Source organism: Terrapene carolina, unplaced genomic scaffold (genome assembly GCF_002925995.2).
Source record: "Terrapene carolina triunguis isolate 2854851 unplaced genomic scaffold, T_m_triunguis-2.0 Scaffold210, whole genome shotgun sequence".
In the NCBI taxonomy this organism is placed as follows: Eukaryota; Metazoa; Chordata; order Testudines; family Emydidae; genus Terrapene; species Terrapene triunguis.
In genome coordinates this window covers 26,921,627-26,947,527 of record NW_020664561.1, presented here as the reverse complement: position 1 = coordinate 26,947,527, position 25,901 = coordinate 26,921,627, and the positions used below count along the sequence as shown (strand labels likewise).

General features: G+C 40.5%; 1 protein-coding gene across 5 annotated transcripts in view; it reads right to left on the bottom strand.

Moving 5' to 3' along the window:
- The window catches only part of LOC112115850 (WD repeat-containing protein 47), a 42,552-nt gene that overhangs the window by 5,004 nt on the left and 11,647 nt on the right, over nucleotides 1-25,901 (bottom strand). The window contains exons 3-12 of one of the 5 annotated variants that reach the window (XM_026655491.1): nucleotides 24,067-24,150; nucleotides 23,239-23,323; nucleotides 21,592-22,394; nucleotides 18,159-18,285; nucleotides 15,203-15,381; nucleotides 11,737-11,994; nucleotides 10,214-10,289; nucleotides 4,163-4,320; nucleotides 2,803-2,883; nucleotides 533-702 (exon numbers count right to left, since the gene is read on the bottom strand). In XM_026655491.1, coding sequence (XP_026511276.1) covers nucleotides 533-702; nucleotides 2,803-2,883; nucleotides 4,163-4,320; nucleotides 10,214-10,289; nucleotides 11,737-11,994; nucleotides 15,203-15,381; nucleotides 18,159-18,285; nucleotides 21,592-22,394; nucleotides 23,239-23,323; nucleotides 24,067-24,150 — 2,021 coding nt within the window. The remainder of the gene's footprint in view (nucleotides 1-532; nucleotides 703-2,802; nucleotides 2,884-4,162; nucleotides 4,321-10,213; nucleotides 10,290-11,736; nucleotides 11,995-15,202; nucleotides 15,382-18,158; nucleotides 18,286-21,591; nucleotides 22,395-23,238; nucleotides 23,324-24,066; nucleotides 24,151-25,901) is intronic. The other 4 variants (XM_026655492.1, XM_026655495.1, XM_026655493.1 and 1 more) reach the window with 4 other exon arrangements.

The following is a 25,901-nucleotide window of genomic DNA, read 5'->3' as shown; positions in this document are numbered from 1 at the left end:
AAAAGCGCTCCTCCTGCCGCGCACCCCCAAGGATCCTCTTGTGCACCCCCCGGGGACCGCGCACCCCATTTTGGAGACCACTGTTCTAACCTACCATTGGTTCAGGACTAAGTGTGATAATCTAAGGGTATGTCTATACTGCCCATGTTACAGCGTGGCAGCGCTGTGACATGGGCTGTGTAGACATGCTTTTATCGCTGGGGTGAGAGCTCTCCCGGCGATGATAAAAAAAACAAACAATAAACCCCCGCCCCCCAAAAACCACCCTGAACGAGGGATGGTAGCTTTATCGCTGGGAGTGCCGTCTATACTGGCGCTTTTCAGCGCTAAAACTTTTGTCACTCAGGGGTGTGTTTTTTTCACACCCCTGAACGACTAAAGTTTTAGTGCTGAAAGAGGCAGTGTAGACACAGCCTAATACACTTCGTTGCCATAATGACAGATATAACTCAAGTTGCTTTGCCATTTGTCACTAACATGACCATCCCAAATAAATGATAACATGTTATAGCAGTATATAGATACACCCTACCTGTTGCATTACAAGTTTCTGCATTAAAAGGTAGTACTTTAACATATTTATCATTAGAACCAGTAGCCAACAACTGTCCACAAGGACTCCATGCCACACAGTAGATTGACCCTTTGTGATGTTTGTTCCTTTTGAAACGAATATCTGGTTGTTTAGGAGTGTTATAAGCACTGGGGAAAAAAAAAAGAGATAAGTATTTCTTTTATATGTAAATACAGAATATGTAATCTAAAATGTAAGTCAATTGTATTATTTAATGTAATAAAAAATCCAAAGTAGGCAAGCAAGTTAATTTCTACTTATTTTTCAGTTTTCTAATGGTAGGCAATAAAAGTTAAACTAAATGTGAAAGTATAGTGTTTTGCTGCCACACAGGAACTATGTTCCCCAAACAAATTTTAGCTTCCATGCATTATGCAAACATCTTCCATACCACACTTATCGTGGTCTGATTCCTTGCAAGCATAAGCAAGTGCTCGAAAGGGCAATGAAAATGGACAAGTGTGGGTGGCAATTTAAACTTTTGCTTTAAAAAAGTGTTAGTTTTAATGCTGGAAGGCAACTAGGGTAGAATATTAGGATAACAGAGACACCACAAAGAAAGCTCCTCCTTGTTCTCCAATATTTCACTACAGAAACATTCCAAGTGTGACCTGAAACAGATTTCTACAACACACACTAATTAAGTTATGCGTGTTCTTGATGGGGGGAAAAAATCCAGCAATCTTGAAACAAAATTCAGAAATGTCTGCCAGAGGTACTTGGTTTGACACAGATAACACTTAGCTATTATTAAAAAGGCATTGTCTTAAAAACAAAACAAAACTCAAAACCCAACAACAACAAAAACCAAAATACCTTATTTTCAGAGTCCAAAACAAGTGAAAACCAGAGAGAAATATTTCTTTTTGTATCCAACACTTTATGCATGTGCTTGACTTCAATGGACTACTTTCGTACTTAAAGTTAAGCATTTATGTAAGTGTTTGCAGAGGCCTAGGAAGGAAGCAAGCCTTGGTTTTCTTAGGTCACCTCAAAGACCTACTCAGACCAACATACCACTCTACCTCCATGTATTGGACATTAAAAAGTAAGGAAGAGGAGCAATATGACACTAAGAACATTTCACCAATTAACAAGAAAGGAGACTGAATGAGGCAGTCTGTGGAAAAAGCACAGCTAGTTTTGCTAGGGTTACCATATTTCAGCAAGCAAAAAAGAGGACGGGAGGAGCCCCGCCCTAGCCCCGCCCCATCCTGCCCTAGCCCCGCCCCCGCCCCTCCCACTTCCCCCCCTCAGAACCCCCAACTCTCCCCCCGCTCCTTGTCCCCTGACTGCCCCCTCCTGGGACCCCTGCCCCTAACTGCCCCCCAGGACTCCACCCCCTACCTAAGCCTCCCTGCCTCTTGTCCCCTGACTGCCCCCTCCTGAGACCCTCCCCCCATCCTAACTGGCCCCCTAGGACTCTACCCCCTACCTGTACCCTGACTGCCCCAACCCTTATCCACACCCCCACCCCCAGACAGACCCCTGGGACTCCCACGCCCCATCCAACCACTCTCCACCCCCTGACAGCCCCCCCCAGAACTCCCGACCCATCTAAACCCCTCTGCTCCCTGTCCCCTGACTGCTCCGATCCCTCTCCCCACCCCTGCCCCCTGACAGCCCCGCCCCCAGAACTCCCAAACATTTACAAATTCCCCCCGGACGCTATTTTTAGCTCAAAAAGCCGGACATGTCCGGGGGAATCCGGACGAATGGTAACCCTAGTTTTGCTCCTCTCTAATGCACTCTCTCAAAACTCATTCAATTATACATTATAGTCATAACCTTCCTGGCATTATTTCTTAACGTCCTAAATCAGCCTTTACTTACATCTGGCTATGGGGAAATTCCTAATTCCCTTTCTCCGATTATTTCTATGGGTTATTTAGACATGAGTAAATAACATGCTTGTAGGAAATTAGTGGGAAGCTACAAAGTATTTAAAATGCAATTCAGCATCGAGAATAAAAGCTCATTCTAATAAAGGCAAGAAGCTAACAGGGCAACAGAAACTAAGTATCTTTGATTGCTAATAGGCCATTTAAAAAATTTGCCACAGAAACTCGAAAATGAGGATGACTGAAGAATGATAAAAGGGAAAAAAGCACAAAAAATGACAAGATCTCAAAGGATTTTAAATAGATATGCAACAGGGAAAGCAAATAATCTGGCCACTTTAAAGTTATAGAAGACAGCTCATAAAAGGAAATAAAGTTACTAGTTACTCTGTTGCCATCTTTACAGAGGAAGAAAGTGAAGATCTGCCTAGGTCAGGTATCAGTTTTCGAGGGACGACAGACGAGGAACTGCATAACATAAACAAACAATTATCAAAAGGCTAAATGCACTTAAACTAGACAGAGTACCAGGTGTACTAGGGCTTTTTAAAAGTGAGAAAGCAAATCTTAACTTTTAATGGGCCATTTTAGAATTTCATTAGATGCAATAGATATTTCTCAAGATTAAGAATATGAACAATCTTTCACCATGTTTACAGCCTGACAAGACAGTGGGTAAGGAGATGTACAGACAGACCTCAGGAAGAGGTGTGGAAAGCTCAGAACATTCCCTTTAGTTTCTTGCTGTGCTGTAATTTTCTATCTTATCAAGTCAATAGTCACATCAAGTTCACCAAATCAAACTACACACACTAACTAGAGTGTTAAAAGCTAGAGGGATAATCTGTTTATAAATAAAAAACAACAGATTTTTCTAATTTCCAGCATAACAAGCCAAACCAATAAGTGAGCCAGGGGTGGGGGGAGTGGGAGAGGAGGACCCAGAACACACTCCACATCTCCCCAAACCATGTTCTTTCTGCTTCATACATCAACATCAAACATTTTGGAATAAGAACGTCACTGACTCCTTTGTTTATTACCTTTGAGGGAAAACAGAATGCATACCACTCTTATTAGGCAAGGACATTAGAGGTTAAAGCAAGCTTTTTAGCCAAACCAGGACGATGTCCCAGACTCAGGAGCAGATACACACAATAAGAATGCCATTTTAGAGTAATTTTTCTGAAAACTCTCCAACTTTTAAAAAAGTAATGGAATTGAAGCAATGACTAGAAAGTGAGTTTGAGACCAAGATTTATTTCTGAAGAAAGAAGGAAATAATGGATATGAAAATTCAGGAAGGTGGAATTAAGACAAAAGTGGAATAGGTCAGAAGTATTCTGCCATAACATCTTTTTCTGTTCCTGAAATGTATATTCTAAGACACAAAAGTTTCTTTTACAATGCCAGTGTGTCCAAGACTCTAGGGGAAGATTACTACCAAAAGGAAAAGTTGTAGTACTGATGTCAAAACAGCTTGGCAGTAGGGGAAAGAACTAGTCAAACTAGTCACAAACACAAAAATACTGCAGCTGGTCTTTTTATTCTGTCTTGGTAGTTACTATGTTCTCAAAGCACCATTGTAACAGTTCATTGTTGACAGGTTAATCAACTAACAAAATGAAAGGGGTCAAAGACAAGAACAGACTTGAAATATCTACAGACAGCTCTGGATATCCAGTGATAGGTAGTGGAACAGAAATGATTATGGTAGGACTGTATGTTCATTTATTTTCCTTCTTACCTTGGGTTAATTACTTCTGGATAGGCACACACCCTCAAAGTTTTAGAATTTGAGCCAACAGCATACAAACTCCCACTCGGATGAAAAGCCACAGCTCTGACAGCTTGTGTATCTTCTAGAGTATTAATACAAATGAATTGCTTTTTTGATTTATCATCCTGTTGTGTAAAAGTGTGACAGTCACAATGGGTTCACAAACATAACTACATTTTTAATCGCTTACACACATGTTCAAGGCTGAGAGAAGTTAAAATCCATCCCCATTAAAAAAAAAAAATGTATTCAAATGTAAAGCTTATAGGAGAAAGACTGGGAGGACCAGCCCTTGACTGTTTGTGATACGGAGAGTAAAGATATCATAGCATCTTGATCTTAATAAAATCATGTAAGGAAGAGTTTTTCAAAGGTTCTTCTAAAAGACCTACAAGAATGCTTACACAAAACCAAATTAAAACAAAGATAGCATGACCTCACATTTTTCTGAGCAAAGAACTTGAAAAACTTTTAATATTTTAGTTGTTAAAATATTAAGTGTTCTTCTTTGCAAGAGCTTGTTCCTATTTCTTCTACTTCCAAATTAGGAACCAATAAAATGCTTCTCTTTCCTTCCTCAAAGCCATCCAATTATTGTAGTTTTTTAAAATTCAGCTTAATATTTTACATACAGCTGTTAAATAGCCAATTAAGATGGAAGACTCGTGGGTTAAGGGAAAGCCACATAATACTGAACAGGTGAAGTGACATTTCACAACCTCTGGTGCTATTTGTACTAGACTAAGAAGAAACTAAAATACACAGTAAAAGATATTACAGTATAATGTTACATGTTACAAGCATACAATATTCTCTCCAGAATACTTGTACCAATTTATTTTCTGATTTAAATATATAGGAAAATGAGAACTAAACAGAAAGACTTCAAGACTCTTGAGTAGCAGATGGACAAAACTTTTAAAAGTTATAAATTATGCAGTATTTGGTAGCATATACAAGTTGCAAATAGTTTACTTTTTGTATTTTTATTTCTTTATGAAAATTAAAAATTAATCACAAAAAATTACAAGTTACATTTTGAAGAGTCCTGTAACTCAACCTGCTTTCACAACTTACTTTAAATTAAAAATAAAATCAAAAACCAAATCCCCAAACGCCTCCTCCAAAATAACCTTCCAACCAAAACCCCTCTTTGAAATGACATTAAGTACAAAAATTTTCAGACAAAAGATAGTTTATGGTGAAAGTTAGAAGGGATTCAAAGTTGTGCTTATAATGGAACCAGGTCAAGCGACTCCTGTAATTCATAATATGGGGCTGTACCTCTTAAGTCACTGGTAAATGTGAGCACCTTTAAGATAAATTTTTCCATCAAAGACCAAGTTTGGCCATTAAAATTAGTGGACACTGGAAAATGTGGACCTTGATGTTTATAATGGTAATGACTTCCATTATATATCCTCCTATATGCTATCAGGAATCTCCAACACCATTTCTCTACTGTTTTGAATGTGTGTGGTAAAGCAGATGTTTTTGAAAAAACAGTTACTCACTTTCTCGTAACTGTTGTTCTCCAAGATGTGTTGTTCATGTCCATTCCAATCAGGTGTAGGCGTATGCGTGTGCACGGCAGCTGGAAGATTTTTCCCCTAGCAGCATCCGTCAGGTTGGTCTGGGCACCCCCTGGAGTGGCGCCTTCATGGCGCTCACTATAGAGCCCTAACGACCCGCCACCCCCTCAGTTCCTTCTTGCCGGCTGTTCCGACAGAGGGGTAGTTGGGTGGGTATTGGAATGGGCATAAACAACATATCTTGAAGAACAACAGTTACGAGAAGGTGAGTAACCATTTTTTCTTCTTCGAGTGCTTGTTCATGTCAATTCCAATCAGGTGATTCCCATGCCTAAGTTCCAGAGGCGGGGTTGGAGTTCAGATGTCCGCTGACTGGAGCACTGCTCCACCAAAGGCCGTGTCGTCTCTGGCCTGCTGGGTGCTAGCATAATGTGATGTGAAAGTATGTATTGAGGACTACGTCGCTGCTCCGCATATTTCCTGGGTGGGAACATGTGTCTGGAAGGCCTTTGAAGAAGCCTGCGCCCTGGTGGAGTGCACTGTGAGCAAGGGTGGTGTGTGGACCAGACACCTCTGCCAGGTTATAGCAATCACGGATGCAGGACGTGATCCATGACAAAATTTGTTGAGAGGAGACTGGAAGACGTTTCATCCTGTCTGCCACAGCCACAAACAGTTGAATGGACTTCCAGAATGAGGTTTCGTTCTTTCAATGTAAAAGGCTAGCGCTCTGCAGATGTCCATCGAGTGAAGCCTCTGCTCTTTGCCGCTTGCGTGGAGCTTAGGATAGAACACTAGGAGGAAGATGTCCTGGTTGATGTGAAATTGGGAGACAACCTTCGGGAGGAAAGCTGGATGTGGCCTGAGCTGAACCTTGTCCTTATAGAACACGGTGTAAGGGGGCTCTGTTGTTAGGGCCTTGAGTTCGGACACCCTCTTGGCTGAGGTTATCGCTACCAGAAATGCCACCTTGTACTAGGGGTAGAGCAGGGAACAAGTCACCAGCGGTTCGAAGGGTGGACCCATCAATTTGGAAAGGATCAGATTGAGGTCCCAGGTCGGGACCGGTTGTTGGACGTGCAGATATAGCCTGTCAAGACCTTTCAGGAAATGGCTGACCATTGGGTTGGCAAAGACCGACCGGCCCTCTGCGCCTGGATGGAAGGCAGAGATGGCAGCCAACCCTTATTGATGACATGGACAGTCCCTGCTGCTTAAGCTGGAGAAGATACCCCTTATACTGGACTATAGACACAAGCGTCGGAGATGGACAGCGTTGCACCGACCAAATCGAAAACCTCTTCCATTTGGCTAGGTAGGTAGCCCTGGTGGAGGGTTTCCTACTGCCAAGGAGGACTTTTTTGACCGGGTCCGAACAGGAGAGCTTCCATGCTGTGAGGTGCAACGACTCGAGGTTCGGGTGCTGGAGATGGATGTGATCCTGAGTTAAGTCTGGGAAGAGCGGCAAGGTGACTGGGGCTTCCATGGACATTTCCAGGAGCAATGTGTATCAATATTGGTGGGGCCAGGCTGGAGCTATCAATATCACTGAAGCTTGTTCCCTCCGAATCTTGAGGAGCACCTTGTGAATAAGAGGGATAGGTGGAAGCGCGTATAGGAGATGGCCTCCCCATGGGAGGAGGAACGCATCTGCGATGGAGCCCAGGCTGTGATTCAGGAAGAAGCAAAACCGCTGGCACTTCCTGTTGCACTGCATAGCAAAGAGGTCTATTTGGGGAAAATCCCACCATTGGAAGATGTAGTTTGTGACATCCGGGCATAGGGACCACTCATGGCCGTGGAAGGACCTGCTGAGATAGTCCGCCAACTCGTTCTGCACTCCAGGGAGGTACGATGCTTGTAGGTGTATTGAATGTTCTACACAAAAAGGTCCCACAGCCTGAGGGCTTCCTGAAACAGGGGAGAGGAGCATGCACTCCCATTTGTTGATATAAAACATCACCGTGGTGTTGTCTGTAATAACCGATACACTTCTCCCGGTCAAGTGGGCTCAGAAGTCTTGCATGCAAGGAAGGGATGATGGATGCGAAGGAGATCATGCAGAAGTTGAGTTTCTTCATGAACTTGTTGAGCTCTTGCAGGTCTAGGATGGGCCTGAGCCTGTCTTTGGCTTTCGGTATTAGGAAATACCGGGAATAGAAGCCCTTGCTCTTCAACTCCTGAGGAGCCTCTTCCACTGCTCCCATCGATAGGAGTTGCTCATGAGAAGGGTACCTGAAGAGGGACGGGGAAGGGGGTTAGAAAGGTGGGAGGGCCGAGAATTGGAGGGAGTATTCCCTTTCTACCATGTGGAGCACCCAACAGCCCAATGGGATAGTCGGGATGAGAATGTAAGGCAGGTTGGATCCAGTTCGTTCACTGGTGCACCGTCCTCATGCACACCTTCAAAAGGCCTGTTTCTGGCCCGAAGGTGGCTTGGATTGGCCAGAGCCCTGGCTTGAGGATGGATGCGGTCTCTTTCTGCCGCTCCTATTCCTCCTCGGGGAATCATCTTGACGGTTCTGTTGAAAAAACCACAGAGGAGGTTGCGGCCTGAAGTGCTTCCGCTGCGTGGTGTGAGTGTGGAGGCCCAGTGACTTGAGGGTGGCTCTCAAGTCCTTTAGGCTATGTAGCCTTTTATCCATCTTTTCGGAGAAGAGAGCCAAACACTCAAAGGGGAGGTCCTGAATAGTCTGCTGGACTTCGTATGGCAGGCCCAAGACCTGTAGCCAGGAACCCCTTCTCATGGCTATCCCTGTAGCCATAACCCGAATAGCCACATCAGCTCTGTCCAGTGTGGCCCACAGTGGAGCTCGGGAAATGAGCTTGCCCTCCTCCACCAGGGCCGAAAACTCGGTGTGGGAGCCCTGCGGCAGCAGCTCTGCAAATTTCGCCATTTCCCTGCATGTATTATAGCAGTACCTGCTGACAATGGCCTGCTGATTAGAAATGCCGAGTGCAAGCCGCTAGTGCAGTAGACTTTTCTCCTGAAAAGGTCGAGTCATTTTGCCTCCCGATTCTTTGGGGAGGGGCCTTGGTAGCTGAGGTACCTAGGAGGAGGTATTTGGTGCAGGGTCCACTAACCCGGGGTCGGACTGGGGACGGAGTGTCACTTCCATTAGTAGGATCTTCAGGCACTCCTCCCTATCTTTTAATAACCTGGGGCAAAACCCCCTGCAGATCCTACAGCGATCCTTTTGAAAGCTCTCCCACAAATACTTCACACACAAAGTCTAAGGATCGCTTCTGGGCATACACTTGCCACAGACTTCACAGGCTTTGAAGCCTGGAGACCGCGGCATGCCCCAGCGCCTGGATAGCGCTGGAGGGAAAACCCCCCCAAAGGAAACTTAAGAACTAACCTTAAGTACCAACTAACTACTTAACACTAACTACAAAAACTAATGAATAACTATATACAGACTGCCAAATGCACTTGTCACGACAAAAGCAAGGGGAAGAGCAAGGGGAAGTTCCAGCTAACCGTCACTGATGGTAAGAAGGAACTGAGAGGGTGGTGGGTCAGTAGGGCCCTATATTGAGCGCCATGAAGATGCCACTCCAGGGGGGTGCCCGGACCAACCTGACGGATACTGCTATGGGAAAAATCTACTGGCTGCCGTGTGCGCGCACAAATCCCCCCCACAATTGGAACTGACATGAACAACCACCTGCAAAAATATGTCACTCAGTGTGGCAACAGCAGCTCCTTTCATGGGTGTATTTGCCTCAGTACTGTATGATGTGGTCAGTGCTCTACTCCCTCTGATTGTTCTTGGGCCAACAAGCATTTTGGAGCCACCTAGCATTCTCCCTTCCCTTTCTCCTACAAGCCAGAAAAGAGGCAGAAGCCTTGAAGATCCCTACTACTATGCAAGAGGTTTTTTGGACGATAAGTGGGTGGATGGGAGTGGGGTGAGAAACGGGCTACTCCACAAAGCCCTCTTATAACAGAGAAAGAAAATGGTCTAGTTCCCTTCTTAGAATCAGAGTATGCAAAGAATTAATATCTGGTCATTTGATACATTTATCATCATGGTACGTGTCCCCCACAGTATACCAAACCCTCCATTTTGTAAGGAAGATAGTTATGTGCTGCCTGACTCCATTCAGAATACTCCAGATATTACTTTATGAAGGTAATAGACAAAGTCCCATAAGCAGTATTTTGGGGGCCAGCATAGGAGAGCACTGATGGTAAGGACTTAAAAGAGCAAGTTGCAGTCTGAGTAGATTTTCATGGAGTAGGAATTGTTTTGGGGTGGATATGAGGGGAGCCTGAAATTTTGCTGCATCCAGCCCCCTCGCACCCCCATTTAGTCTTAACCCTCATCTGCATTTTCTTCATTTTGAAACTTGGCATGTATTAGAAACTCATTACAAATACTGTTGCTCTTAACATCTAATATTATTAAGATATTATATAGTCAGATTCAAAGGCTGTGTCCTGTAAGGATAATATAAATACCCTTTAAAAAAGTCTCACCTCATCACCTCTTGTCCTAGTTAGATTCCCTGAAGAATCTTCAAGTTGTGGCTGAATGATAGTATGTTCTGGCATACTGTTTGGTTTTTAAAAAAAAAAATAAAAAAAAAATTCAACGCAATACACAAGATAAGCAGATCTTTCTCATTTCTAATTTGTCTGTTCAATGAATATATACTGACTAGAACAACAATATCCAACCAGGCACTCAGAATTAACTCATTAATTTATAGGAGCAACAGTAGCACTTATGTCTGACACATTAACAATAAGCCATCATTTTACAGAATTTTTAAAAATATTTTTGCAAAGTAAAACAAAATGTTAAATATATAACTAAAAAGCGACATTGTCATCTTGAAAATTAACTTGTCTGGGAGTGTTGTATTTACTATTACTACAAGCAACATCTAAAAAAAGGAAAGAGTAAGTCTCCCTCTTCCTGTCCCATTACTTTCTGCATTATACAGAAGGTGTATAGTCAGTTTTACGGTTTCCCTGTGTAGGCAGTCACTCAGTAAAATGGAAAATAACTGGTAAGACTTATACAAATAGGGAGCAAAAAAATCAGGATATATTGTTTACAGGGTGATCTATCAAAAGCAGAAATCTAAGTGAACTGAAAAAAACCTGAGTTTACATTGACCATTTAGCAAGAACTGTGTATCACTGAAGGTCTGCTAGAGCCTGATTTTTCAACCCAAGCCCACCAGACCTGACCTTGAGAGAGTTCAGTCATTTTATGGCCCAGCCCGGCCCCTTCTCCTCAAACCTGATACTGCCTGCTGCTGCTGGAGTGGGCTCCCCTCCTCCCGCTCATGGTGTCATGGTGGCAGCTCCATGTGGTGGTGGCTGTGTGCGCTACTCCTGTCATTCTCCACCCCCAGCTGCACTGTATGTGCTATAGAGTGAGGCCTTGTCTAAACTACCAGGGTAAGTCGACCTAAGTTATGCTACTCCAGATACGTGAATAACATAGCTAGAGTTGACGTAGCTTAGGTCAACTTACCGCGGTGTCTACACCACGCTGCATTGACGGGACACGCTCTCCCGTCGACTTACCTAACTCCTTTTGTTCTGGTGGAGTACCGGAGTCAACCAGAGAGCACTCTGCTGTCGATTTAGTGGACCCGCTAAATCGACCCCAGCTGCTGCATCGATTGCAGCAGCATTGATCCCCGGGAAGTGTAGACATGGCCTGAGAGGGCTACAACTCCTCGGCACATTCACTTTGCAGCATGCACAGTGCAGCAAGGGTGGCAGAAGACAACAGGAGCGGGGCACACTGCCTCCACTTCAATGACTCCACAGCAGGAGGAGAGTCAACCTAACCCACCTGTTTTCCCACCTGATCTGGACCTAACACTTTTAGTCAGGTCCCATCGGATTCAGGTCGGGTCATAGGGTTCCATACATCACCACAAATAAATGAATTTTCTAGTTTTCAAAATACAGTACCCATACTCATAGTATTAACTGAAGATTAGCAACATTTCCAGCTCTGAACAATCTCTAGTGCTTACGTTTTACTCCCATGGACAGGCGATTCTTCAAGAAAGGGTATCTGATTTGTTGATCCACGCTTTTGAGGAGTGCTCGTATTAACATTTTGGTTATCAGTACCTATTCTCTGACTAACATCTGGAGGTGGTGATACGAAGCTAGTTGCTGGCGTGTTAGATGCATGCTCTTTGCTCCCATTACATTGCTGGCTGAGCGTCTGCACATCATTTTCAAGAGTGTCTATACCTATGTTTAACTCTCCCAACTTTTGAATAGACCTGCACAGGGTTGATGAAAACAGACAATAAAAGTTAAAGAAACAGTTTATAATATGGGAACTTGAAAAGTGAAGTTGTACCCATGTTGCCCAGTAGCATGATAGGTATAATAATTAATCTATGAAAAGTTTGAAGATTATATTTAATTACAATGGTGTTTAACCCAAAGATTTTTAGCAGCCCATTTACTTAAAGAGTGATAATATTTTTGACATGCTTTAACCCCACCCTGCCAAAATGAAAGGAAGAGTATTTTCATATGAACAAACTGACAAGATGTCAAAGTAAAAAATAAGTTTTCCTTTACATTTAATATCTATTTCTCCCATCATAAAATAATCATAAAAAATACTTCTTTACACTTCGTCACCAAAGCGACAACCTAATATCACACTCATACGAGAACCATAGAAAGTAACGAAGATAACTAGAATCAAACATTGAGCACCTTATTTTAGGTTATGTATTTACTACATAACTGAAATAATTACATTTTGGGGATTTCAAGCTCATGAGGTTTCTAGAGTGAATCTATTATGTGACAAAGTCAGACCAGACAACTGTAAGAGAGTGGTCTTGTTGAGGTCCAGGAAGTGGGCTGGCAGAAGCCCACCCATGGCGAAAGGCCCCTCCCCCAGCCTAAGGGGAGGAGCCACTGATCACAGGACTCAAATACGGGGGACAACAGAAGAAAAAACAAGGACAGGTGTGAGGGCAAAGGGTCAAAAGCAGGGAACCTGAAGGGAACACCGAGCAGAGAACCCCAGACAGTGCTCCTCAAAGCTGTCAAAGGAGCCAGCGGACGCAGCCCAAAGGGACTCTGCTCGAATACGTGACCAGAGAGAGGAACGGAAATAGGCCCCACAGTCGCAGAGCTGCCTCTCGGCCAACATCCTCTCCCTGGTGTTATAGATGGCCACTTTGGCCATTGCTAGGAGGCAGCTGATGAGGAGCTCTCGCTCAGCCCTGCAATGTTAAAGGTCCTCCCCCATGAACTGAAAAGAGGTTACCTCAGGCCAATGAGGGACACTTGAGTTCAATTAAGGGCTGCCTGTGACCTTTAAAAAACCCTCCCTCTCTCTCACCAGAAAAGGAGATAAGCTGCAGCAGGGCTAGTGACCACAGGGAAAAAGGCTTCTCCTGAGTGGAGGGCTGCACTCCCCCCTATACGGAAAGTAACTATGCAAATGGACTGTTTGGGGAAGTACTGGCACCCAGAGGCGAGCATAATGAGGCAACACCCCAGAGATGGGGAAGAGAAAAAAGTATTCCCTCTTTTATGTTATTACCTTGTTTCTTTTTTGTTTGGCTAAAAGGAACTCCCTTAGGCCTACCCTGAGGTCCACACTGGGACTGATTAACTCCAGGTCCCCACTGCCAGAGGGGGAAACACTGTGCCCAGCAAGATAAAGGAGGTGCCTTGCCACAATTGTTTTAAGACAGAATTGTGTGTTTGATAACAGTTCATACATGGGGCAGGTTATTTAGCATAGACCTAACAAACATTAAGAGTTTTTGTTTTTTTTAAGGGCTAAACTCTGTCCATTTGGATTTTCATGGGTTTCTGAATATTGGGCTATACACTAGACACGTACAAAGGATTTCCATTAATATCAACAGGAATCCTCCATAAAAAGACAAAAACACTTGGCCCTAAAGGACATAAAATACTAGAACTAGGTAATAATACTTAATAGACTTAGTTGATGAATTTTGCCTCTGAACTGAATTTCCTCTCTTTGCTACCAGAGTTCAAATAGTATTCACACATTCCTTCAAATAAGTTTTGGTCTTATGAACTAACGAAAATAAAAATATTCCAATTACACAAGTGTGATATTCCCTATTATGCCATGAGTTTAAAAAAGAAAAGTTTATTTTACATGGCGAGAAAACAAATCTATAAAAATTTCACTCTTCTCCAGGAGGGCTAAAATTTAGACATGAGACAGTTTAACATGAAGAGCCTGATTTAGTAATACTTCCCATATGAAAAGCACAGCCAATTAATATAAATATTTCAAGGATATATGTAGAATATTTTATTTGCCTGATGGCCATATTCAAGTCTAGTTTAAAATTCCCAAATGCTAAGTTATCAGTAGTTTAAATTACTAGGGTCTATAATTTTATTCCTTACATTGAATAATCCTTGAGCTTGGTCAAATCATTTAGAGCAAAGCAAGGTGGGTTTATGCAACAGAACTGGGTACACAGCAGACTTGGTCAAAATATACCACAAGGAATTAAACATTTCCCCCCCCAAAGAATTCATTATAAAAATGGCTGTACAATAAGTTTCCTTAAAACTTTCCTCAAATATATCCAGTTTTTCAGGTTCTAGAAAAACAGAGGCCCTGGTCCAAAGTACAGCACCTAGACCCATGCTTAAACTTTACATTCTTGAATTTAGGTGTGCTCAAGTGCCTTGCTAGAAAAAGTCAGATTATAATCTGTAGTCAGCAGACATCAAAAAGTCAGTAAAACCTTTTTTGAGTGGAGGTGCGGGGGGAGGGGAGGGAAAGGGAGGGGGGAGTGCCAAGCTTTTCTTTGCAAAACTTATGTCTATTTATTCAAATTTTGACCAATTAGAGGATACTGTATTTGAAGAGGGATTTGTAGCTTTAGAATACCAACACAATGACAACTGTCATTATTTTTAGACCAAAATACCCAAAGCCAGCTTTTTAGTTGCTGCTTGGTTTGAATTAAGTTCATTATATTATAAAACCGAGGAAAAGTGAGTCAGTTGCCTATTTGAGCTTCCAAAGAATATGACTATTAAAGCAGATTTGTTCTTGTTAGAAGTTAGTTGGCTTTCCTCATGATTTTCATATCAATACCCCAAATTTTAGTAATGAATTGTCTGAATATAAGCCAATATGGAGAAAAGCTCTCCCAATTACAGGGTTATCTTAGTATAAAACATTTAAAGAGAGACCACAAACAACTTCAAATATCTGTATACAAGTTCATTGTTATTTCACTAAATTAGTGAGTTATTTTTCATTCCTGTTCATGACAGAGGAGTTTATACTTCAGATAAATTTATTGGCAAACAATTTTAGCCCAGAAAGTTATTTTTGGGTACATCTGCAAAAAGAGTAATTCCATATTTGGCATTCTGAATATCTAAGCAGATTAGGGGGCAATTTAGTACTGAAGAGCATAAAATGACATATCAGTGGAACAGTCAACTAAAGCCAACCTGTTAAGAAACTGTTCAGTAAGATTCTGTTGCTGGTCTGTCCCATCTTCCTGGTTTACTCCTCCTTCAAGCAACATTTGCTGATACAGTTGTCGTTGTTGCTCTTTCTGTTCTAAATGCTGTTGGTAACGTAATCTTTGTCTGTAATATTCTTGAAACTGCTCTGTTGAATCACGAAGCTTAACGAAATAAGGATTATTTGGGTTAGACACAATTAGGCTTAAAAAGATTAGAATTTTAATAGTAAATGTTGGTAAAGGTCCATTTCATTGTACACACACAAATCAACAATTTTTTTTATCAATAATAATCAAAATGTACAAATAGTCAAAGTAAGAAAATGCTCCTTGAGAACAGTTTGATTTAAGGATGTTTGTCAACATTGCATGTCAAAATATACAAAGCAGTTTGTGCTTTAATGGTTATAAAGCTTTAATTTTTTGAATCTGGCTTTGCAGGACTGAAGAATGAAAGTGGTTTTGTCACTATAGTAAGCAAGTAAAACTGAATACACATAAGAAATTTATCTACTGCTTAAAGATGCCATTTCTGCTATTAGTTTTTAGAGCAGATTTTTACTTTAGTAATACAAGCAAAAAGCTATAGCAATCCTACGGGACAAAATTTAAACACTGGAATACCACAATTTAAGGTAAAAAAATTACTCAGCAGCAGAAAAAAGATTATTTCATTCTCTTTTTTTCAGAAGCATTACAAGTAGGACTTCTTTTGTCAACTAATATGTACACTTACATGAAACCCAAGGCAAAACACCCTCATAACCATTGAAATTGTAGATTAGAAGGAGCTGTTTCAGGACAACTAGACAAGCTGGTGGATCTTCTATTGATACAGTAGGAACAAGAATCTGTACCTTGTACAATTAGTGTCATGGAACACAGAATCATACTGCAAAGTCTAAACCTTGTTTTCTTTTTAAAAAAAGTTTCTAATAGTTGTGAGTAAAACACTGTTGTATGCAACAATGCAAGGGTGTCATCACAAACCTACAGACAGCTTAAAATAAAAGCTTTGAAAGATGTGAACTATCCCCACTCACCTCATCAAGAGGTTAACTGTGATGTATGAGTTAAGTACAAATGGAAACAATGTTGTCTATCACCACCTGACCCAGTCACCCTTTCTGGATAGATCCCAGTCAACTGTGATTTTGATTCAACTGCTGAATCCCACGTGCTTCTAAGCCCCCTGGGTGTGGGCCATAACTGATCACTGTTCCTAGTTTTGGGTCTCTCAGGCACATTTACAGATGCAGATCCCATCTCTAGCATCCTTCTTGAGCACTAGTACCCTGCAATCTGTCTGCCTAGACCCAGAACCAGTGCTATAGCCCTCCTGAGCCCCCATTTGGTAAGGGATTTCTCCAGAGTCCACCGAGTTGTGGGAACTGTGATTTCTAGATTAACCACTTCAGGGAAACCTAGCAGTAAAGTTAGGAACACAGGCTTAGCAAAGGAATTCCTTGTGTTTTTTTGTGTTTTTTTTTTTAAACCAAAAAAACAAAAACAACAAAAAAAAAACCCCGCAACCATTTAACTTTTTTAAAAAAGATGAATAAGTTTTCCATAGATCTGTAACAGTCCTCAACGCAACCTTCCCTTCTGATCTCACCTTGCCTTCGAGTCCTGGTTTTGGTTAGCATCTTTACGTGAGGCAGAGTTTCTTCTGCCTGTTTTGCTTACACAATGAGGAAGAAGTGGCCCCTTGCTGAGAAAAGAGCCTCCTTTTAAAGTCTCTGTCCATATGCCCAGCTCCAGCCCCTCCGCTACATCATTCTAGTAGGGAAGAGTCATTCAACGCTGATGGCTCCTGATAGCTTAGTCTTCTTTAAGGTGTCCCACACCCTAGCATGTGCACATAATGTCTCAAGTAGATTAACCTTGTCAAGATTAGACTGGTTTTCAACACTACCTGATTATGTCTTCATCCAATGTGAAGATTACAATACAGAGTTAGGGTCAGAGTGAAAGTTACAATCACCCAAGTGGTGTACTCAGAACAAAATGGGGTTCACAATTTGACTAGATATGTCCCCAATCTGTCACTATTTCAGTACCAATAATTGTAACACAAATATCCAGCAAACACTGCAATCCATTGTTGTTGAATAAAGAGGTCGATATTTGGGTGGTGGAAAGTGAAGGCAACTCTGTTCAGTGGGAAGCACTAAAGCCAACAACTCTCATTTCACTTCACTCTGCTGCTGCTGCTTGGAGAAGCCTTGGTGAAAAGCCCATGAACCTCCCTTGTGATCCTGCTTAACACTTTCAGGTTCTGACTGCTAGGTTTAGTTCCCTGGCCATCTGATAAGTTTTTCAAGCCCTACAGTACCTTCCTGAAAGCTTACTGAAACAAAAAAGTTGGGCAACTTAAATCTAACAAAATACAGTTAACAAGGCTTCTGTTATTCATCATGAGTATATCTTTATATTCTGAATTGAATAGTCCACTCAATAGGGTGTACATCATTTTAATTTCTTAGTTGTCACAGGCAGGACATATACAAAATGTTAACACTACATCCCACAAAACAACTAGTGGCAGTTAAGTTCTATATTGGATTCCTTATTTACCAAACAGAAAAGTAAGTTACAAAAATGGTTCATTCTTAGATCAGAATATTCTAACCATTATGCTAACTTCATATACTGCACAATATTTTAAAATATACAGTAGCTTTTGTTACATTTGAGTTAAGAGCACAATCACCTGCTGCATCATCCAGTTGTATGACAGCAAAAGTTTGTCTAATGGAAAGGCAATTAGATATATTATATCTTATGTTGCAAGTATATTACTTAGAGCAAAACAAGATTCAAAAGCATCTGTATTATATACATGGATGAAGTTCCCATCATAGCAGGCAAATTGTTATGCAATTTATCAGAGCAGGAAGCTCAAAAGGCCTTTTTATATGGAAATAATCAAACGTTACCTCATTTTTTTCTGGTTTGGCTGGTTCTTGATTCTGCGCTCCATTTACTGGCTCTTTTTCTGGAACTGAACTCTGGCACATGGTCTCACTGCCAATGGAATGCTGCGGCTCCACAGGAGTATCACTTCTTTCAGTGATATGAAAAACAGAAGAGGTTTATTTGTGAAATCTGACTAATAGAAAATCCTCTAATAAGTAAAGAAATATATATATTCAGAATAAATCTGAAATAATTATGTACAAAGCACCCCATTATATGAAGCCCAAAGATATTACTGGCAGAGCAGACAAAAATATCCCATTTTAACCTATTACACTAACAGTTGCTAGCCCTAAAAATAGAGGTAATGTACTTTGTTCTCAGATTTTTCCAAAAAGCCTTATATTTTGGAAGTCCCATTATGCTTTTATTTTCTATTTTGATGCCTTCCATGAAAGGCTGTCCATTCCTTCAACAATCTAAAACACCATCAACAAATTACTCAAGCTCTTTGTTAAATTTTCAGATCTCTCCCACTTTTGAGGAACACTAATTACATCTGTTGGCTTCTTCCACTGTTCCCTAAAATTCTGGGAGGGGAGGAAGCCTACATTCATCACAAGGCACCTCCGCAACTGCCTCCCATTCTGTACAGGATAATATTTCTTTAAACTACATTTAAATGACATTCAACATTGGGAAGCTAGAAAATTCCGGTTTTAGCTATATAGGAAAAAGAGTGCAACTAAAATCTGTTCTCACTTAAGGTGCTTTATAGGGACTTACAAAATTAGGGTAAGAAGTATTTCCACATGGAATTATTTTAGAAAACATTTCAGTAGCCAGTAAATATGCAGAATACATTAGAAAATGTTGGACTCTTTAAAGAGTACTCTAACCTGACAAAATTGCAAATACTTAATGGTTTGGAGCAGCGATTTGTTGAAATTATTTTTGAGTTACTGGTGTATGTGTGCATTAGCAAAAACAATTTAATCTGATTAATAGACATTTAAGGATCTCCCTTTTGTCTACTGAACACAAGAAGAAATATCTCCTTTACAGGTTAGGAGAGAGAAGTAAAATAAGGGGTGCTGAGCTCTTGTGAAAAATGCCAAGAGCTCCCACTCTTGAAAATCTGGTCAGTTAATTTAGGTACCTAAATGGAACCTGAACTCTTTTGAAAAATCTAACCTCAACTGGGGGTTGTGAGCATTTTTGAAAGTCTGGCCCTCAGCCTACTTCCAGCTTTCATGAGGTCTGAGAACTATATTTAATAAAAAAATACAAGATTTTCATATTAGTTATCTGTTACATTTTACATCAAATCAAAAGCCTGATCCTGTAAATCCCTGTACAAAGCGTTTGCAAAATAGCGTAAAGATAGCTCATGCTAATTATTGCGATCTATAGCCTTGAAGTATATAATTCACGTAATACATTCATTATGTATAGAATCAATGACAGCAGCATATTAAAATAGAAAAATAAAAGTTATTCAAGTATGAAATCCTTAGTAAAATATTTCACATTCTAGAACCAGTTTTAAAACATAGGGATATGGCAGATACCCAAATGCAAAACTTTAGATATACAGGTGACCATATTTGGAAAAGTATTCAAATTTTGCTAAGGTTACTTCTTACACTACACACTGCTGGTGGTGGCAGGTAGGCTATATGTACACGTCAGTGGCAGGGGAGAGGCAGTGGGGAGACGTTTGAGCAGCTCCCTGATGGCAAGCATTTCACTGAGTCCAGGAAAAGCTCTGGCAGGGATTGGCAGCGGCAAAAGGCTCAGCCTTTCCCCACTGCTGGAGCCTTTCCCTACGGCAGGGGAAGGCTCCAGCAGTGGGGAGGGAGCAGAGACTTCCCCTGCTCTACTCGCCTAAGCCATACCTCACCATCTACACTGCTATTTATCCCCATGCTAGAGGAGCGATCAGAGTATGTACTCTGCATGCTGATGAAAGAAGTGTGCAGTATAGACATACTCTAAACATCTTAAACAGATTTACTGTGCAAGTTTTAAGAACACTATGTATATAAATTTAGAGTTCATAAGCCATAAACCCTGATTTTAATAAGGATTAGAAAAGAAAAAGTTTCATATCATGAAGGTATGGGGGGAGCAAGTTTCCATAAGAATTTTAGTTCTTAAAATGAGAAAAATCAGTTTTGCATACTACTGTGTACTAACACAAAGTATTAACTAATTCCTATAGCCATCATAACCGGATTAGCTGGAATTTAAATAGAAATATAGGGAAGCAAATCTGAAAGTCTTTCTGGGATTATGTTTGAAGATCAATTAGGTACAATATATCTAAGTGCAACTGTGGTTATAGTTGCACAAGTCTCTAATATTGGTGAATTTTTTTAAGGCTCTGCTCCTGCAGATTTACATATGGGCACAGTTCCGCTGACTTCAATGAGATTACTTATGAATATGAAGTTTAACATTTACTTAATTCTTTGCAGGATCAGGACCTAAATTTGCAATGATAGTTGGTGTGGCATAGTGCCATCCTGTGGACATTCCATTTATCTACAAGGAAGTGTGGAGACAGGGTTATTACATAGGTGAGAGAAAAGAAAGAAACAGAGTTTAGGAATTCTCTAAAACAGACACTGAATCTAGTTTCATTTGCTACATTGCTGATGTAATCATTTAAAAAAAAATTCACAGAAACCTCAGAATTTCTGCTTTTTCAAGAATACAAAGAGTTGGAATGCTGTTATTTACAGTTCGATAAATGGCATTCAGAATATTTTAAATCAACCATTGAAATATTTTACACTTCCAATGCATGCTACTATATACCTACATACATAGTAAGTTCCAATAAGAACTTCAGTAACTAGAATCTAGTGTCAAGTATCAGAGGGGTAGCCGTGTTAGTCTGAATCTGTAAAAAGCAACAGAGGGTCCTGTGGCACCTTTAAGACTAACAGAAGTATTGGAGCATAAGCTTTTGTGGGTGAATGCCATCTGATGAAGTGGGCATTCACCCACGAAAGCTTATGCTCCAATACTTCTGTTAGTCTTAAAGGTGCCACAGGACCCTCTGTTGCTTTTTATAGAATCTAGTGTATATCCGGTTTTAGATTTAAGCCAGAACTTCATCTTTCTGCTATATTTTGGGTAAACTATAGATGGGCTTGAATAAAAGCTTCAGATTTGAACATCCCTGAACTTTGGGGAAGACTGAATTAAAATCTTGTCAGGCTTATACCCATTTTTCGTTTAAAAGTCAAATTTCTTAGGGCTTAAGGAGAGAAAAAAGAAACAGTTTGAACTGCAATAGGATTTACGCATCCAACTTTAATTACCATTAATGTAAGTCACAAGTGCACCTGGATGAACATAACCTTATATGTTAAACATGGTCAGTTACACTTCAGTATTAACAACTCTCTTTTTAAAAAAAATGTGGAGTTAAATGAAACTTACCGCTCAGGTGACTCTTCATAAATGCTATGGCAATCTGTATTTTCAAGCATGAGACTTCTGCTAAGATTCTGCACTCCTGGGTAATGGAAATTGGCAAAGGAGTGTGACATTGGAGAGGTTTTATTTCCAAGGTCTGTGACTCGCTTATCATGATTCGTTAATCCACATGACAGCCCATCTAAGGCAGGGTTTAAGGAACGAGTCATGTAAGCATCAGCTGACTGAGGCCGCCTCATTGGGGATGATGGGTAAGGAGAAAGTTTGCTGATAAGAGGTGTCAAAAGATCAGCATATGCAGCTTTTGTGGGCTTCAAGAGTTTATCAACATGAATATTAAGCATCTTTTGTTCAAAAGCACAAGAGAAAACAGAAGCTGGCAGATTCTGAAGCCATGACAATAAACTCAGGTCCAAGTCATCACACCCATTACCACACAAAAGATCAATGCCAAGCAATACTTCACTCTCTGTAATTTCTTCTCCTGTTGCTTTACTCTGACAGAATTCCACACAACATTCATAAAGCAATCCCTTCATTACGAGCTGAAATAAACGATTATTACTTGCTTTGAAACCAGCCTCACTCAGTTTCCTGTCGGCAGGAATAAACTCTGCAACCATGATGCAAGCTTCTTCAAAGCAGTGAACTCGTGCAGTACTAGGGTTCCAGTCTTTGAATTCTGCATGGTTGGTCAGACGGGGCAATGTAAGTAACAAACACAGTTTACTATAGTCTTCTTTAGAAGGACAATATTCTTCCAGGGCATGTAGGCACTGTACAGCTTCTTGCATTGTAAACTCCAGCTATAGAAGAAATATTAAATACCAACAGGACACGGTTGACTTTAAAGTTACCAATTTATTCTTCTACTACAAGGACAGTTAGCTGCAGAAGGATAACATGCATTAGGATTTCCCTCATTTTTCCTTTGCTGTTACTATAGTTTTCATTTTAATTACGTTAGCATACATGGAGTCTGCAACAGATTTCATGTCAGCAGTTTTAAGACCAAATTCTTCTTCAGGGACTTCAATTTTCAAATCACTTGATCAATAAAATGAGGGTCATGCTGATGTGGTTGTTTTCCTAGAAGCCACTACATGTTTTAAGCTCTCAGAATTTTAATATCTGTAGTTAAACAAATTTGCTACAACTGTAGGTTGAGAAGGCATTTCCAGTTTAGGAGTCGAATTCTCTTTTCAGAGCCATAAAGAGGAGAAACTCCATTTAAGTTAGAATATCAAACTGGTGTAAGAGAATCAAGTCCTAAGTGTCTGTAATTTTCAGTCACTGGAAACTCTGAGAAAGTTACTTTTTGTGTTGAAGTTTTTCATGCTTATTCTCAGACTATACGTAATCTGTGTGTGTAAAAACAAGCGATGAAAATCTCCACAGCAATTTGCAGATCACATATTCAAATACACACAGATGTGTTTGATTAATTTTCAACAAATTCTAAAACAGAAGGCAAGCTTAAATGCAACACTAAAATTGAGATGTTAGCTGCAGAAAATGGAACTTTTAGCTAAACAAATGACTACCATAAGCCTTCAGGAACAACAATACGGTACTATGGACTTGCATAGTGTCTAATCAATAAGAGGATCTTAAAGCATTTCATTAATGTAAACAAGTATAAAAACTTACGTGCTGAGGCTCATCTTCTGCTGACATTGCATTGTTCACACATAAGGCTTCTAAAAATTTCTGTTTCAGTATAATATAGCGAAACCTGCACATAAGAAGTGAAGTATAAGACACTAAAGATCTTAAAGCAGTAGCTAAGTAGTACATTCCACAGATAACTGCAGCTGCAAAGCTTTTGCTCTCAAAATGTAACAAGCCAAGCAATAAAAGAATTGGTTCTTTGCAGAAAAGATGTCTTTTTCCAATGATTTACTTCCAGAAATATTACATGTTAAAATAATTGCTGGTTCATAAGAGAAGGATCCACAGCCAGTCTCCTCCTTTCTTGAATACCTGAAAAAAGAACAGGAGTACTTGTGGCACCTTAGAGACTAACAAATTTAGCTGTAGCCCACGAAAGCTTATGCGCTAATAAATTTGTTAGTCTCTAAGGTGCCACAAGTACTCCTGTTCTTTTTGCGGATACAGACTAACACGGCTGCTACTCTGAATACCTGAGTTACTTTGATGTGATCTCAAAGAAAATACATTTTAATTTTTTTAAATTGAGCACAATTCTTAAAGTATAAAGCATTTTAACCAGGCCAAGACATGTTATAGAATACTTTAAAGTCTGTAGTAAGTTCTAACATACTTTCAAATAATTTTATACTGGATGTATAGATTGAAAAAAATCTATAAAGCCATACAACTGAAATTGTAAACTATTGTTCTCAGATTCAGTAGTTACAGTTTATTTTTCTAAAGACTTGAAAAAGTCTTATTCCAGAGATTTTCCACCTCACCATACGACTTACGATGCTACTACCTCAGAGTTCATAATTTTACCTTTTCTTGTCAAATTTTTCCATACACTCAAGAGGCTGAATGAACTGAAGAACCTCATCCCACTGTCCATCAAGGATCAACTGTCTATACAAAAAGAAAGCCACTCATTTAATTTAGCTGGACATTTTTTACTTAACATTTTTACAAATGTAATTTACATACAGCTTGATGTACAGCTGACCAGCGAGCTTTGTAAAGTTAATGCTTTGCAAAGCAGATGAGAAAAGATTTAGGTTATACGTTTATCTCTGTTTAAATCTGATCTTAATACTGTCTTTGTAGCTATATACTCTAACACCAAGAGGACAAATGGTAGATATGTATGTATTTGTAAAGAGGTACAAGAGTACCTGCTGATTTTTATGTTTTTAGGGATTTCTTCCAAGATGCTTCATTCTTTCTCCACAAGTGAGATTTTAAAAAGTCACAATACAAAACATGACTGAAGACATCCTGAAAAATACTGGAAATAAGCCTAAGGGCAGGTCTTCACTACAGGGGGGGGGTCGATTTAAGATACGCAAATTCAGCTACGCGAATAGCGTAGCTGAATTCGACGTATCGGAGCCGACTTACCCCGCTGTGAGGATGGCGGCAAAATCGACCTCCGTGGCTCTCAGTCGACGGCGCTTACTCCCACCTCCGCTGGTGGAGTAAGAGCGTCGATTCGGGGATCGACTGTCGCGTCCCGACGAGACGCGATAATTCGATCCCCGAGAGATCGATTTCTACCCGCCGATTCAGGCGGGTAGTGTAGACCTAGCCTAAAAGTATTAACTGCCTACAGCGGTTGTGTGTAAACAGAGCAGTTGTGCAGCAGGGCTCCGCATCTGTTTACATTATTTATAGTATAGCACAACCAACTGTTCTATTGGCCCTGTACAAACACAAAGTGGACACAATCCCTATGCTAGGGAGCAATGTGTAAGGAGAGCATTTGTGGGAGAGCTTAGGTGGATCCAGGGGCTCAAAACTCCCAGGCAAGCAGAAGAGCCACTTCCAATGAACTGGAATAGCAGGCAGGGTTGCATTTCAGCCTCATCCCCCGTTGGGTGGGTAAATACCATTTCTTCATGCCCTCACAGTGTTTTCCTCAGAAAGCCTATTAACTTTGGTAGGGAGAGGAAAACTTCACCTTAGATGATTACTCCTGCTATCACTAAGAATACAGCCAAATTAAGGATGAAGAACCTCAACCCAGAATTTATCAATTTACATACCATTTTTCATTATGCTTACTCAGTTTTAGCAGTATGTGCCAAAAACCCACAAGAGCATTGTAATTGGGGGTGGGCAAGAAATGTTGTTAAGGAGATTTTAAAGATCACGTTTAATGTTATTTAAACATAGATGTATAAATACTTTCCTATGCTTCCGGTAAGCTGTAAAATCCATTAGCATGTATGTTATAAACCTCATTTGTGCTTAATGGTTTCATCATGCAAATACCTATTTAATAAATGTGAGATATTAAAAGTCTATTTATTGTGCCTCTACAGTAGTCACTTTTCCAACTGGAGGATAATACTATGGGAATGGTGACAGCCTTAAAAGTAGTGCTAGAAGTATAACTACAATACTAGTGAGGGCTGGTCTACACTAGGAAGTTTTACCAGAAAAACTTGCCTTTTTGTCAGCACAGCAAAAATCCCAACCTAATCATCACAAATGTTAGGTCTATATTAAAACTGGTAGTCATCCCTATGTTAAGTTTTAGCCTGAGGGAAACTGCTCAAGAACAAGGCTGGAATATCTGTTTAGCTACAAATGAACAAAAGAGCCTTGTTGGTCCAAGTCCAAGCTACCAACATCCCCAACCTCACCCTCTCCCTTCC